The sequence below is a fragment of the Malaya genurostris genome, chromosome 1 (assembly GCF_030247185.1).
Source record: "Malaya genurostris strain Urasoe2022 chromosome 1, Malgen_1.1, whole genome shotgun sequence".
Lineage (NCBI taxonomy): Eukaryota > Metazoa > Arthropoda > Insecta > Diptera > Culicidae > Malaya > Malaya genurostris.
The window spans coordinates 53,351,535-53,367,704 of record NC_080570.1 but is presented as its reverse complement, the minus strand read 5'-3'; the positions used below and the strand labels follow the sequence as shown (position 1 = coordinate 53,367,704).

Genomic DNA, 16,170 nt, shown 5'->3' with positions numbered 1-16,170 from the left:
TATTCTCTTCCGTAACATAACAATCAACCCCAATGGAAGACCGCTCCAATCGATGACCAGCATGCGGGCCACCCGCCGTGTCTTCGTAGCCTGGGGGTGTTTTCCGCGGACCCATACGGACCAAAGGATGCGGCCAGCATAAATATTTACCAATTCATCTGGAAGACACACGCTATATTCAGTTCAGTTTACAGTTTTATGTTAGTCGTTAACTAAAATTAGAAAAAGCCGGCATCTTAGAGCTTAAGCAGTGTGCCTTAAAAAATTATATTATATTGTTGAATAAAAAAAAAAAGTCTTTATTTCGTTTTCAATTTTGCGGTTGTATTCTTCGTGTGCTGTGTTAATGGCTATTTTGAGTTGATTGCATAGATTTAAGTAATTTTGAAGATGAGCGTCACTTTTTTCTTGTTTGTAAGTTTTGTGTGTTTTTTGTTTCCTATTTTTCAAATGTTTTAGTTGTGAATTGAACCATACAGGTAATTTGCTGTTATGATTTTTTCTTCTTCTTCTCATGGGCAAAGTTTCGGCTAATATTTTGTTTATAATGTGATAGAATTTGTTTACTTCGACGTCGACATTTCCTTCTGTACTCAGTATGTTCCGCCAATTTATTATACTTAGTCTACACTTGACTTCTTCAAAGTCAATTTTATTGTATTCCGGCACTTCCTCATATTTCAAGTCGTAGGGAAGGGATGCATTGTGTGTAAATAATGAATATTCAATTGCGGTGTGAAATGCTTCATTTTTCCATAATGGCAGGTTTGATGCGTTCACACAAAAGTCTTCTGTGCAATTTGTGAAAAGAAGGTCTAAATATGCGTTTTGTTGATTTTTTACGGAGTTTACTTGATGCAGGCCAAAATTAGAAATTTTGTCGAAAAAGTAATGCAATGTTGGGTTTTTTCCTACGACTGGAAGTAAGATTTATAGTTCCGGTAGTACAAAAAATGGTTGACTTCAAATCACAGGAACATATTGCCTGCCATACCAGTACCTTTCGACCGAATTTCTCCACTTTAATCGACCTGTTCGCATCGCTCACAACCTACCAATCGACGACAGTAAAGTATTGTGGAGCTGGAAGGGTTTTTGAGTCCTCCTTCACATAAGTCTCATCGTCCATCGAAACGCATTTTCGGGTCCTTGGCTCGCTTCTTCTGTTCTACACTTTGTTTCGAGATTTTCTGCTTCTTGTAGGTCTTCAGGTGATTTCGCTTCTTGATACGCTGGATCATTCCGACACTCGTTCCGGCTTTTTTGGCCAAATCACGTATTGACATTCACAGAAAGAAAAGAAACTTACACGACATGTAAACCAATAGTACTATTAAACAGACGTCAGTTGAAACGAAAATCTGATTTGAAACCATGATTGATGTAAAATTACATTGAAATGCATTTACTTTTTCATTGAACAAGGCTGTATATTTACAAATCGCTTAGTTTTGTGATGTAACTATCCATTCAATTACCTGCTCCAAATATGTGCATGAAAATAAATGTAAATTCACAAAATATGTTTATCTGTGTTGATTTATTCTTCATGATTAGAGATTCCACTTTCAGGTCCAGTTTTGGGTTGGAAGCAGAGCTAATAAAAGTCATTTTCATTGACTGAAAAATAAACGAAAATGACAAGAAATTATTGTCACTCTCAGTTTCGCTTGCAAACTATGAGAACGAAATCAATGTCCAGTCAATGACATAAACGGGAAAGTAGTTTCAAAATTATGTTTTTTCTTTCATTTGCCCTTTCAGTCATTTGCAGTTTTCAGTGAAAATCCTATAGTATTCAGTGTCGATATTTAACCAAAGCTGTGAGAATTGAAAACGACAGAAAAAGGTTTCACAATAAGTTTTAACTGTTGGTGCTCGAATTTGTAGTAGTTTTGGTTTCCAAAGAAGTTCTGGGATGTAATTACTTCGATTTGCCATATTTTAGTCACTTTTTATAGCCAAGCGTCACATATTTTCAATAAACCGATGCAAGAATGAAAATTTGAATTCTGCTGTTGCTACCTGAAGACGTTAGTTTGGTTTCGTCTTGTCATAGAGGAAAGAGTGACGTTGGCAATTATGCTCTCTCATTTTTTCGATGAGAAACTAAAATGCTTCGTCTCTCTTCGTTTGTTCTGGTGTCAGTCATTTGCGAATGAGACAGTAAAACATTGAAAATGAGACTGCTGAAATGGTTTCTTTCATTGAGAATGTGTGACAATTTTAAGCTCTGGTTGGAAGAACCGGGTTTTCTGCCTCTTCCTGGTATCTCATCCAGGGTTACCAGATATACGGATTTTTCAGTATTCTACTGATTTGTACATTGGTAAAATTTACTGAATTTTATACGGATTTTGCAAAAAATACTGATTTGATACAGATTTTTAAGGAAGTTTGTTTTTCCGTAATATAATGTTAATCGGTTGGACAATCGGGACGATTCCGACCGACAAATTTCACTGGGTTAAATCATTGAAAAAGTGCAGGTTGAACTCAGTAGAACTAATTACCCCTTGAACTTCCAGAATGCACCTAAAGTTTGTAGTACATGTCATAATTTTGAACGATAATAACTCAGTCATTTGTTTCGAGATTGATATATTTTAACAATCAATCGATATGGAAACATTTAACTTAAACATGAATGTCAACTTTGTTTCAGTATTTCAGTAGCGTACTACTGAAAAATTGGTTTGAATTGACCAATGTTTTCACGAGCCAATTACAGCATTCCATAATGATGTCATCCTTTAGTCACTTTTGTCACTGGCTGCGACCGAAACATGTAGCTTGTCTAGTGAATGGGTGACAAAACAGAGTTACATTCATTCGCTCGCTGGATAGTCACTTTTATGCGGTGTATGGATGTTATTTTCCATCTGTTGCATAGCGTGTTCGCTTGAGTATATTGAATACCGAGCAGCTGTTGATTCTCCAGTAACTAGCAGGCAAATTTAGAACTATCAGCATAAAGATTTTTCGTACCTAATTTGAAGCGCTTGTATCTCGGTGACTTGTTGATGGATTTGTCACATTTAACTTGATTCGGAAGCATTACTTGAATATTCTAACTTATAAATGAATTGATTTGTCGATGGGGTCGTGCATATAATGGAAACACAAATTTCGAACGAAACGGTAGCTTGCTAATGGATTCAGTTCAAAGTTGTGTTATAAAGATAATCATAGATACTTCTTTCTCATAAAAATGTGCAGCTGACGATGATATATTAGTAACTGAAGGTTCTAATACATTTGTCAATAAAGCAAATTGTATGTTAGGAATTTATTAAACGTTTCAGTCATAAAAAATATAAGACAAATTATGCCAAAAATAATCCTGCTAATAAAATGATGCGCTTTAACAACGAAAATTGCCAAAAAATTGATCTAATTACATTCAGGAAACAAATTAAAGAAAAATTGAGACCAAATCGTAGAAATAATATATAGTAGATAAGAAACCTTTGTTACTTTTTTTTGTACATTTGGAAAAATGCCTTTACTGGTTGTTCCACAATTATTTGCCTGGTTTTCAAATTTGAACCTGTTAATGGGAGAGTTGGACAATTGCATCTTAATGTCATCATGATCGGTCGTGTATCGTACACAACACTGTAATTTTTTCGTATTAAATAAAAGGTTCAAAAACCAAAAAAACGCCCTTGAATAAATTAAGCAACAATTGATATAAAGAGATATAATAGATGTAAAATAATTTATACGGATTTATACAGATTTTTTCTCCCCTGTCACCATTTCGACACAAAATGGAATACGGAAATTCAGTGCGCACGATCTGGTATCGCTGATCTCAGCCAAAGAATAGTGTTCCCCAAACTTATTGACGATGGTTTTAACACTGGCATGATTAATTCCAAACCGCTTCGCCAATTTTCGCATAGTAATACCCTTCTCACTTAGCCATGTGTCCAGAACCTTAAATTCCTTTTCAATATGCGACATTTTGAAAATGAAGAATTTCAACCGCACAAACAAGTAAACAAACGAAAGCTGACAGCCAAACACACAGCATGCTGTGATCTGTGCATAAAAACCATCACAAATACATGCATACAACACAAATGTATGTGAATAGCTTATTTTCGATACACTCCTTACAGTCCAACGGACTTTCATTTCACTGGACTACCAACGAAAACTTCGCTGTGTTGCAGCAACAACTCGCCAAAGAACATACTCGAATTTTTGTCGCACCAACACAAGATGACGTGTACTTTTTTACAAAAATCTGTATACCTAAAAATTGTGACGGGTTCATTTTATTAAGCAAAAAAAAATGTTGCTCAATGTTATACGAGCTCAAGCCAAAACCGAAAATCGGTATTTATCTATATGAACAGTTAACTATCGATATTTTAGGAGAACATATCTGTACTACTGTCAAAAATCGATATAACCATCGGTATACCTGACAACGTCGAACAAAATAATGTTTGGATTAGTTCGTTTTGGATTCACATTTTTGCGCAGTTCTTATTGTATAGTAATTGTATAGTAAAAGATTGCGATGCAACAAGATAGTGACAAAATACCGCAAAGATAGCAAAACAGTCATTCGCATCGATTCAACTCTTTCGAGACCACAAACCAGAAAAATATTGTTTTTAAATTGACCGTTTAATGACAATTGTTTTTATAACAAGAATAATTATACAATAATACTTTGTATTAATCGACGTCTTTGCCTTCAAAAACTCGTACATACTTGATGCTTTTAGTGAAAAAAAACTAATTCTTGCGCTAGAGAATATTACCTTCTAAATCTGTAATCAGCGATGGCCCAGCACACGGGCTTTATGAGAACTGGCTGCTTTAAAAAAAAACACGCACACGAAGTCTGAAGCACACGCTCGTGTGCCGTTTTGCTACTAGATCGAGAGTCGTGTGCTTCGTAGAACCAGCTCGCGATTCAACTGGTGTGCTGGCTCATCTGCTGGCTCATGAGCTGGAATGGGGGGCTAACTCGAGAGCTGACTCATGTGCTGACTTGATTGTCCGTTCTTTTTTTTTATTCAATAATATAATATAATTTTTAATCACACAATGTCCGATTTTGTCTTGTCTCTTGTCAGTAGGTGGACTACACAAATAGCACACGCTCATGAGGCTGGTTTGAAAGAGCAGCTCGTGTGCTGAGCTCGGACATCACTGTCTGTAATTGCCGTTAATCCACCAGACGATTCATTTATCTATTCACACTAATGCTTGATATGAAAATGCTGTAAACTTCAGAGCAACAGACAGCGAAGGGATTAAAGCAACTATCCAACTTTTGGTAGAGATACCAGGTAAAATTTTCACATCTGAATACTAGAAATCCTACGATCCAAGTGTCATAACTTGCTATTGAATTTCATTTGGATCCGACCTCCGGTTCCGGAGTTACATGGTAATATGTGAAAATCAGAGATAAACTAGACACTAGATTTTCTCTGGAACGGCTCAACCGAGTTTTACAAGTTGCAAATGAAAGGTCTTATAGTTTCCTAAAAATTTCTAGAACATTTTACCCGAATCCGACTTCCGGTTCCGGAACTAAAGCTTGATATGTATAAAATTACCAATTTCATTAGTATTTTTTCACGAACGATGGTCAAAAACAGGTACAAATCCCATGAAATGATAAATTCTTCTTGTTTGCAGAGCTTATTAGTTTGTAGGCACAAAAACTTGATTTAGCATTATTGGTCACCGCTTTTCCTGTTCCGGAAGCACCGAAAGTGGTGAAGAAAAACTCCAAAATTAGAATTGACTTCAATTTTTCTGCGATGCTTGAACCGATTTTTACAAATCTTGATTTGAATTATTCATCTGGATTCGACCTCCGGTTCCGCAGTTACAGGGCAATGAGTGTCAAAATTTTCAAATCGCCATATAGAATGACAATATGTACAACATCAGCACGTGGTGATACGGTGGAAGATGAAAGTACAAAACGAACGATGCGTGCTCTATTTTGTACACGCTATTAAGAAAACGAAACGGTTACGGATGTCTGCTACTGGTGTGTGATATTGGTAAAAGACGGTGCGGCGGTTGATAAAAAAATCAGCTATTTAATGATAAGTGCGACCGAATAAAATGAATGTCATGCCAGGGTAAAATAAATGATATAAAAAAATAATAGAAGAATGTCCATGAATTGAAATTTATTTGAAAAAAATATGCAATTTACACAGCCTGTAGTGCAGTAATACCGTACCGGTGGTGTAGCGATGCCAAAAATAATAATAATAATAATAATAATAATAATAGTAATAATAATAATAATAATAATAATAATAATAATAATAATAATAATAATAATAATAATAATAATAATAATAATAATAATAATAATAATAATAATAATAATAATAATAATAATAATAATAATAATAATAATAATAATAATAATAATAATAATAATAATAATAATAATCCGGATTCGGAAGAATTGGAAATTGTGATTAAAAACGGCAAATCGCCAAACTCTCTTCTAGATGCCCAAATCGATTTTCAAAAACACAAACACAAACAGTTGTTTTTGAAAATTCCACAGTGTTATATAACATTCGACTCAATTTGACGAGATCGGAAAACGTCTCTGTGTGTATGTGTGTGCGCTGTTCGAAGATATTTTTACCGCTCCATTTTCTCAGAGATGGCTGAGCTCTTTTTTCACAAACTTAGGTTCGTTTGAAAGCTGTTAACGGGCTATTGATCAAGTTCGAAGATCAAATGGCAGTGACTTCTCGTTCCGGAGATATGATGGTATAAGTGACGTAGCTGATAAAACACGTTGTTTTTTCACCGCTCAAATTTCTCGGAGATGGCTTAACCGATTTCAAAAAGATTAAGCTGGTTTGAAAGCTACTATTGGGTTGCATCTGCGATTAAAGCTTACTTCATTTAGAATTGGAACAAACTTTTGCTCATATTGTGGCGCTTCTGGTGGACGGATTTGGAAGTTCTTGGCGCTCACTTGTCGGGAATTTTGTCAGCTCCACGTATGATTTTTGACATTCCGCAAATCGACTGTACTTTGTAAACAACCAACATGGAAGTCGAAAGAAGGGAAAAATTGTGCACAGTTTTTTTGGAAAATGCATTGTGGTCTGCATCTAGGCTAGCTAAACAGCTGAAATTGCCCAGAAATACCGTATGGCGAGTTATAAGGAAACATTGACGACGATTTGGAAGCCTCAAGCCAATCGTCGGAGTGGAACTGTCGACCGTAAACTGCGTGGTAAGATTTTGAAGACGATTAAGAGAAATCCTAATCTGTCGGACCGTGATTTGGCCAGAAAATTTGGTGCTGCCTGTAGTACCGTGACGAGAACTCGTCTTCGGGAAGGAATCAAGTCGTATCGAGCTAGCAAACAGCCAACAGAATAGCGTTCGGCACGTCAGAAAAGACATTGCACTTCGTTGCAAAACAAAAAGTGTTCTGTAAGTAGCAGAAACTTTACGTCTGCTTAGCGGTTCAAATTGAACTGCCGAGTTTAGCACTAAGCAATTCAATTTGAACTGCTCTGCACTGATGAGTCAAAGACGAAACGTAAAAATAATGAAAACGGTTATGTGCCCTAGCACAAAATTTGGCTAACCCCTAAATGACCATACCTGCATCGGCCAGAAATAGTCGAAAACACGTTTTCGTTCGGCACGTCAGAAAAGACATTGCACTTCGTTGCAAAACAAAAAGTGTTCTGTAAGTAGCAGAAACTTTACGTCTGCTTAGCGGTTCAAATTGAACTGCCGAGTTTAGCACTAAGCAGTTCAATTTGAACTGCTCTGCACTGATGAGTCAAAGACGAAACGTAAAAATAATGAAAACGGTTATGTGCCCTAGCACAAAATTTGGCTAACCCCTAAATGAGAATAGTGTGGTCAAAATTCGTGCTCGGAAACTATATGACCAAGTGTTGACCAAGTTCGACGGGTGTCTTCTGATGGACGATGAAACCTATGTCAAGGCCGACTTCGGGCAAATCCCATGTCAAAAATTTTACTTGGCAACGGCTCGGAGGGATGTTCCAGCCAAATTTAAATTTGTTTTTGCCGACAAATTTGCAAGAAAATTTATGATTTGGCAGGGCATTTGCAGCTGTGGCAAAAAAACGAAAGTTTTCAATACAAATAAGACAATGACATCGGAACTATACCAAAAAGAGTGTCTCCAAAAACGAATATTGCCGTTCATTCGATCCCACGACCATCCCGTAATCTTTTGGCCAGATTTGGCAAGCTGTATGCTATGTATGGAATGGTATGCGGAGAAAGGGGTCCAGTTCGTTCCGAAAAACCTTAACCCACCCAACTGCCCCCAGTTCCGCCTTATTGAGAAATACTGGGCAATCATGAAAAGGAGACTCAAGGCAAAGGGAAAGGTTGTCGAAGACATCAATCAAATGACGACCTGGTGGAATAAGATAGCTAAAACGATGGACGAAGAAGTATTTTTCGTATCCGTATTTTTTTTAAATATGAAGAAAACGCTATATTTGTATAAAAAAAGATCTTGAATTCAGTAGGGGAGAGTGGGACTACTTGAACCACTTTTTTTGTTAATTGATATATCTTTTAAACTATTTGGGGTAAAATATGTTTCACATATGGTTAATCGGAACAAACCTTTCTTTTCGATATTCAATGTAATCAATAAATGTAAATTCGCTTCTTGACATAAATAGCAGCTTTTTACAATATTATGTCAGATGGTTCAAGTATCCCCATGCATGGGGATACTTGAACCACCCCATGGGGATAATTGAACCACATTTAAGGAAAGAATAAAAATATATAGAACTATATGAAATTTTTTTTGTTATTTTTGTTGTCTCTTTTTTTACAAAATAAAAAATAATTATCAGATTTATTTAGTATAACGTATGAAATGACTTTGTCTGCCTTTGTTTGAGAATCTGTAGCGGTGATACTTTTTCCTCGAGTTTTATACTTTCTTGGTTTAGCCTTTGGGAACCTTCGTATGTTTTCTGGAGATTGTCCTTTAAGAAATCCACATTTATTTAGCATTCTATTGTCTTTTTAGGCATTATGGATGCCAACGGAATATTGTCAATGTTAGAGAGCATGTCAGACTGAATTGAATCAATGTTAGAATTTTCGACGATGTTCTCGGTGCTAAAGCTTCTGTTGGTAAATTTACTTCCTAGAAAATCTGATACAGAAAATGTTTGTGGATTAAAAGGAAAAATTCCTGTCTAATTTCCAGTTTTTACATTCGTTGGAGTAATTGCAGTGTCATGCGCAGCATTCATGCATTCTGCAACCTCGTAAGTTGTAAATCTGCATGCAGAGAATGGTCGTAAGCTGTTTTAAATGAACTGTAAATGAAGTTCTGTCTAATGGTTGCATTTTATTGTGTGGTGGTGTAAAGTTAAAATTGTAATGCCATTTTTCTTTGATAAATCCAATAATTCCAATGCACAGGTGGCCTTCGTGGTTTTCGAAATTTAATAATTTCAGATTTGTTTTCAACGTGTTCGAAAATTGAATAAAATGCTTCAACACCTCTAAAAACTATTCTGCATTCATGCATCCTGTTTTATTTGCAAGGTCGAGTGTAGTCGGCACACTGTTTTTCAACATTTTAGGAATGAAGTTATCCAGTGGAAATACCGTCGCATGTGGTAGAAAACCTCCAGCAGCATTGACGAAAGTGGTTCATGTAACTCCACAAAAAGTGGTTCATGTATCCCCACAAATCATTAACAGATTGAAAGTGTTTTCAAGACGGCAAGAAATTTTTTATCTTTTCAAACTTTTTGTGAAAATGAATGAATTTGTGTGTATTTACTATAACAATTAATGTTATGCAGTTATGTACCACAGGTGGAACACAATAAACATTTTCCAGAATAAAGTGAGGTCGCGATTCGTGCAGTTTCATGCAGAGAATAACTTTTATAATTAATAACAGTAACAACAAACGTCAGAAGCGTGCACAAATATGTGTGAGGTTAGGTTACCGATAGGGTTACTGGTACACCTTATGATCGTAGAAAAGTTTTTAGTCAGTGAAGAAATATCCCTAATGGTTCATGCATCCCCGTGGTTCAACTAACCCCAGTCTCCCCTAATATATAACTGAAATACAGGCAGTTGAGTTTGTTCTAATTCTATCTGAAGCAAGCTTTAGCAGCTTAATAAAAAAACCTTTCTGCGCAATACAGAACTTTTTGAGCTTTGAACATGTTTTGTTTTTTATACTCAACCATGGTGAAACACAATCTTAGATAAAAAAAAGCCGACATGTGTCAAAAATGAGCTTCGTATAATTATCTCATGCTACTCAAAGTATAAGAGAAGAATCAAGAATTATTTTATATTTGCATTGCAGCGTGAAATGTTCTCGACTCTTTCCACATGGCGTATTTTGAAGAGGGGTAAAAACACACTGTACGTATTACGTTCAGAGCTTTAGAGCCTAACAAAGCAGTAGTAATTCCTATAATTACTTGTGCAACTGTGATAGGGACACCAAAACCGCATTGCCGGGAATATTCATTTAAAAAAACCTGAATATTTTAAATTCAACAACCAGTGAATCAGTTCAAAATGTAATCAATATTGGTTCGATTTGTTTACTTCGCAACGAATACACGCCATTGCTATATGCTCGCGATTTCAATTATTGCCTACCTTCTTTAGGCTCATCATTTCGCTCGGAACCGTATTGGGTCCTTATCAAATCCAGCAAAAGCAGGAACAAACCTGTCCAGTCGTACAAAGTTGCCCATCCATATGATTTCGACAACTTTCTCAGAATTCGTGCGCTGAGCACGAGGCAGCCGGTTAACTTTCTTTTCTTATTCGTTTGAAAGTGAATTAATATACCGTCATAAATAAATCGCGAAAACAAGCGAATATCTTCCCGTTTATTAAACCTATATCGGCATCGGTAGCCGGAGCAAAACGGAGAGGAAACATTGCTCCCATGGATTTCGGATTATTTTACCCAGCGGCTTCGCGGTTAAATAAACAATAAATCGAATGTCAGTGATAATTTTAACTGGGCTTTTATTACAGTGAACCGGTAGACCTTGAGACAGTTACACATCTATATAAGCTCGCGTAATGTTGAATGCGGCTTTTCATTAGACTTTCGTTGGAAGCTTGATAGTTACGGTTTTAGTTTCGGTGTACAGTTCGATGCCACTATAGCCTAGTTCCCGACCGTGGCCCGATTGTTTGAATCCTCCGAATGGAGTTGTTGGCACAACATAGTCGTAACAGTTGACCCTATTAAAAATACGGTAGTTTGTAAAGCACACTGTAATGTCAATGTTTCATCGGTCAGTAAACTTACCATACCGAGCCAGCTTCTACGGCATTTGTGAACACCAAAGCATTGTTGAGGTTATTGGTCAAAACGCCCGCTGCCAAGCCGAATTCGGTGTTGTTTGCTCTCTCGATAACCTCATCCAGTGTCTTGAACTTCAGAATACTCTGCACGGGACCGAAAATTTCTTCACGGGCAATTTTCATATCGTCAGTTACGTCCGAATACACGGTTGGTTCAACAAAGTACCCGACTGTGCCGAAACGTTTGCCTCCGGCTTGTAACTTGGCTCCCTCTTTGTTGGCGGAATCAATGTAACTCAAAATTTTGTTAAACTGTTCCTCGTCGACTTGAGGACCCTGCTGAGTACCTTCCGCAAACGGATCGCCTACCTTTCGTGCCTTGGCCATCTCAGCTGCTTTAGCTACAAACACATCGTAGATACCTTCTTGCACGAATGTACGACTTCCGGCACAACAATTCTGTCCGTGGTTGGCGAAGATAGCATTGTGCGCGATTTCAACTGCTTCATCCACTAAAAAGAAAAAAAAAAACACTCGATTAAAGGCTCAAATTACAAAACACGTCAATTTATCACATACAATTGGCGTCATCGAAAATAACCAATGGACTCTTGCCGCCCAGTTCCAATGAGACACGTTTTAGGTTCGACTTGGACGATCCTTCGCTGATGATGCGTCCAGTTTCTACCGATCCAGTGAACGCTACCTTTCTGATTACGGGATGATTTACGATAGCAGCTCCCACCGTGGGACCATACCCATTGACAACGTTTATAACACCATCCGGAAAACCGGCCTCCTTGGACAGAGCCGCCAGATACAGTGCACTCAATGGAGTCTGTTCCGCCGGTTTCAGAACCAAAGTACATCCTACTGCCAGGGCTGGGGCCCACTTCCAGGACAACATAAGTGCAGGATAGTTCCACGGGATAATTTGTCCGACGACACCGACGGGTTCTTTGCGGATGTACGTCAACACCGGGCCATCCGAGGGTATCGTGCTACCATGTACCTTATCCGCCCAACCGGCATAGTACCGGAAGACGTCAATCACGCAGTTCATATCGAACAGTGAGTCATCGAATGATTTTCCGTTGTCCAGCGATTCCAGATTGGCCAACACATTGATGTCACGTGCAACCAAATCGGCCAGTTTATTCAGTAGCTTCCCACGCGCAGAAGCATCCATCTGCCGCCACGGAGAACTGCGAGCAAAGGCTACCTTGGCCGCTTGAACCGCTGCATCGACGTCGGCACTGTCGCCTTCCGAGACATCGATGATTTTCTGACCGGTGGCTGGATTGATGGTCGGGAATTTCTTGCCACTTTTTGCTTCCACGAACTGATTGTTGATGAAGAGCTGCAAGAGGTGAAAAATGAAAAACAAAAACAATCAGAAATTGGGATTTCTCAGTCTTGATGTATATATATTAAGGCAGAAAAATGTTGTATGAAAGAAGAGGTTACCTATCTTAGAAAAACTGTTCGAATTCTATTTGGATCCTTCAACATCTACAGAAAATATAAGCTTAATTATAGTATGTTTAAAAAGCAGTTTCCTATGAGAAACTCGTTCTATCCTGAACAATTCTTATTGAGACTCTTAAATTCTTTTGAAGACCCTGTAAAAACCTTGTGGAAAAACTTTTTTAGAAACAATCGACTGCTCCCCAATATATATATTTCTTCAATTGAACATTTTTCCTCGTGCAAAGTATTCTGCCAACATGAAATCAGCATCGGAAACAATGAACCTGGATATGAATTCAGACTAACCAATTTTAAAATGCAAATACATAATTTAGAAATAAAAATTTGTAATTTCAAATGCACAACAATCATTTCGAACGTGGTATCTTGATTTAATTAGAATTTTATACGATCAATACTTTTTATACCCAAGGAAAGAAGTCTGATGAACATTTAAATATTCGAAAACAAACTTGTAGTAGGTAATGTTAGAGACATAACCGCGAGATTGACATAGTTGTTGACAAGGGACGGAGAACTTTAAAAATACACATCTATTTTGGTTCTACTAACAAATTATCCATTTCAAGTAAAATATCATTAGATCTTTGTAAAATGCTTATGATTCTGAAAAGTTACCATTTCCCCAACTTTCAATACAGTTGACAATTATTTCCACGAGCAAAAATCCCGAACAAATCGGTTAGCTCTCGTGCGGCGATCGGCGCACAAAGAAAATCTACCGCATGCTTGTGTTCCCTTCCCTACAGCGCTAACATTCCGCACCGAGTCGTGGCATTCTGATGGAAAATCGATTTTTATATAACCAAATTAATGTATATGAGAAAATCCAATTAACTCTTTGCTTGATTCTATGTAGATAAAGACTGTCCCAGAAAGTATGGATGCGTCCTGTTGTTTACACTCTTCTCTAACCACTTGTGCAGTTGTTCATTCGCTTTCATTAGTTTGTTTCTAAATGCGTGGACTTTCAGCAGAACAACGTCGAAAAAATGTGTACAAATGGTGCATAGAACGCGGACTGTCACTGAGAAAGATAGCAAAAATGGAAGGAGTAAATGAAAAAGCCGTGCGAAATACAATCAGGAAGTTCGGTGAGGATAACGAAAACGGGTCGAAAAAAGGTCCTGCTAACCCTCAGTTGGATAAACGTATACTGAAGGCGTTCGAGCAGTAAAAAAAGGAGGTTTCAGTTCGAGATGTGGCCAAAAAAGTGGGCACTTCGAAGTCAAATGCTCTTCGTGCTAAAGAACGTTTGAATCTTCGAACCTATAAGAAGTAGGAACAACCAAAACGTAGTCCGAAACAAGAAGCATCGATCAGGCCAAAGATTGGAAAGCTGTACAATACGATTCTTGCTGGAAATTTGAACTGCATAATCATGGACGACGAAACCTACTTGAAACTTGATTACAAATCCTTGCCGGGACCACAATATTATACGGTGCGATAAGGGCAAGTGTTAAACCAGTCCGAGACATCAATTGAAGTCGAACAATTTGGTAAGAAAACTATGGTCTGGCAAGCAATTTGTAGCTGCGGTAAGATTTCGAAACACTTCATCACCACTGCTTCAACGAACAGCGAACTATACATCAACGAATGTTCACAAAAACGACTTCTACCCATGATTCGAAGCCACAAGGATCCTATTGTCTTCTGGGAGATCTTGCTTCTTGCCACTACTCGAAATCAACGGTAGAATGGTATACTACCAAAAATGTCACTTTCGTCCCAAAAGACATGAATTCACCAAATTGCCCACAACTTCGACCAATTAAGGAATTTCGGGCATTAACGAAGACACATCTTAGGAAACATGTCTCGGCAGCCGAAACCATTCAACAGTTGGATTGGAAAAAATTGTCAAAACTTGTCGCCAAGAAGTCTGTACGGAATTTAATGAGGAACGTTCGCAAGAAGGTGCGCCAGCTAGTCTACAATGGCTAAGTAGCAAATGTTGAGAATAATTTTCTGTTGTTGTACTCTAATATTATCAGTATATCGAATAAAATTTGAATATCTGACACTTGTGAATTATTTACAGCGAAATCAAAGTGCGTCCATACTTTCTGGGACAGTCTTTACACTGAAAATGGTTTGGAACTAAATAATTTTACCGTAATTGCGGATTATAACACTATCATTGATGGCCTTTAGAACTGTCGATTTGTATATGTATTCTCTCCGTTGTGTTGATGAATTTTTCGCACTTGTTCGAAGCGAAAGCCGCACTGCACAGTGAACACAATAGATCAAAAGTTCAAAAGAGCGGTTCTAACAACTACAATAATACCAACGTATACAATAACGTATTGATTAGTAGCGAGCAGTGCCCTAGTTTGTCTGCTAAAAATCTCCGGCTTACGAATTTTCCTGCCATAGACAACGGTTTTGAAGGAGTAAGCGATATATCAAAAGGGCATCAAAAGGCATAATTCTGATTGGTCAATCGATGCAAAAGCGAAGCGAATTTATCAATAGAAATAAAATTATAACTAACGTTTCAGTCCTACGCGTAGCATGCTAGAGGTAGGTTGTTGCTAGACAGCAAGACAAAAAGTGCCATAAAACGATTTGAAGCTTTAATTGGTATGCACTGATCTTGTGTCATGCAAGATCTTGTGTCGGATGAAATTCCATGTTATGTCGTTTCGCCTGACAAATTGAAAAATACCCTAGGGCAAATTTTGAGTGCTTAAGATTAATTTCTAACATATATAAGATGAACTCGATTGATAATCAGAAAAAGTTTATCGCTTCAACCGACATCGCAGAATGGTAGAGAAGCTTAACGCTATAAAAATAACTGCTTGCATACAAAACTTGAACACAAGCTTGGCGAAGAGAAGCTTAAATATCGAAATCGTATCGCAAGTATGTACAAAGATATAATTGCATACATTTGGAATATTGGTGTAATTTCGTCGGCTATAAAACAAACAATGTTCGGTTTTTTTAAGCGGATTTCTCAAGTTACGCGGTTTTCATATTTTGTCTTAGAAATGCATGAAACGTCGAGATCTGGTATAATCTTCTAAGACATTTGGCATCAATTTTTTTTTCCATTTTGCGATTTTTTTCTACGGGGATTTTCGAAGTTACGCGCTCTCAAATTCTCCCGAAGTCCCGAAGTCGATTAGAAATATTTTTTTTGAGATTTTACTAGATCTGGACGTTTCATGCATTTCTAAGACATTAGGAACCAAAAATTTTTTTCTTTATTTTTACAGTTTATTTTTACGCGGATTTCCGAAGCTACGCGGTTTTTTTGCGCGCTTTTTGTTTACACGGTACGTATTCCCCGCGTAAGAAGAAACCTCCGTGTACAAAAATTCGTCC

The 16,170-nt window shown here is 37.4% G+C and overlaps 1 protein-coding gene across 1 annotated transcript in view; it reads right to left on the bottom strand.

The window, feature by feature from the left end:
• Positions 1–11,035: 11,035 nt before the first annotated feature.
• Positions 11,036–16,170, bottom strand: part of LOC131439576 (retinal dehydrogenase 2-like) — a 36,514-nt gene continuing 31,379 nt past the window's right edge. The window contains exons 2-4 of the mRNA XM_058610754.1: positions 11,917–12,697; positions 11,342–11,849; positions 11,036–11,274 (exon numbers count right to left, since the gene is read on the bottom strand). Coding sequence (XP_058466737.1) covers positions 11,130–11,274; positions 11,342–11,849; positions 11,917–12,697 — 1,434 coding nt within the window. The 3' untranslated portion in view covers positions 11,036–11,129. The remainder of the gene's footprint in view (positions 11,275–11,341; positions 11,850–11,916; positions 12,698–16,170) is intronic.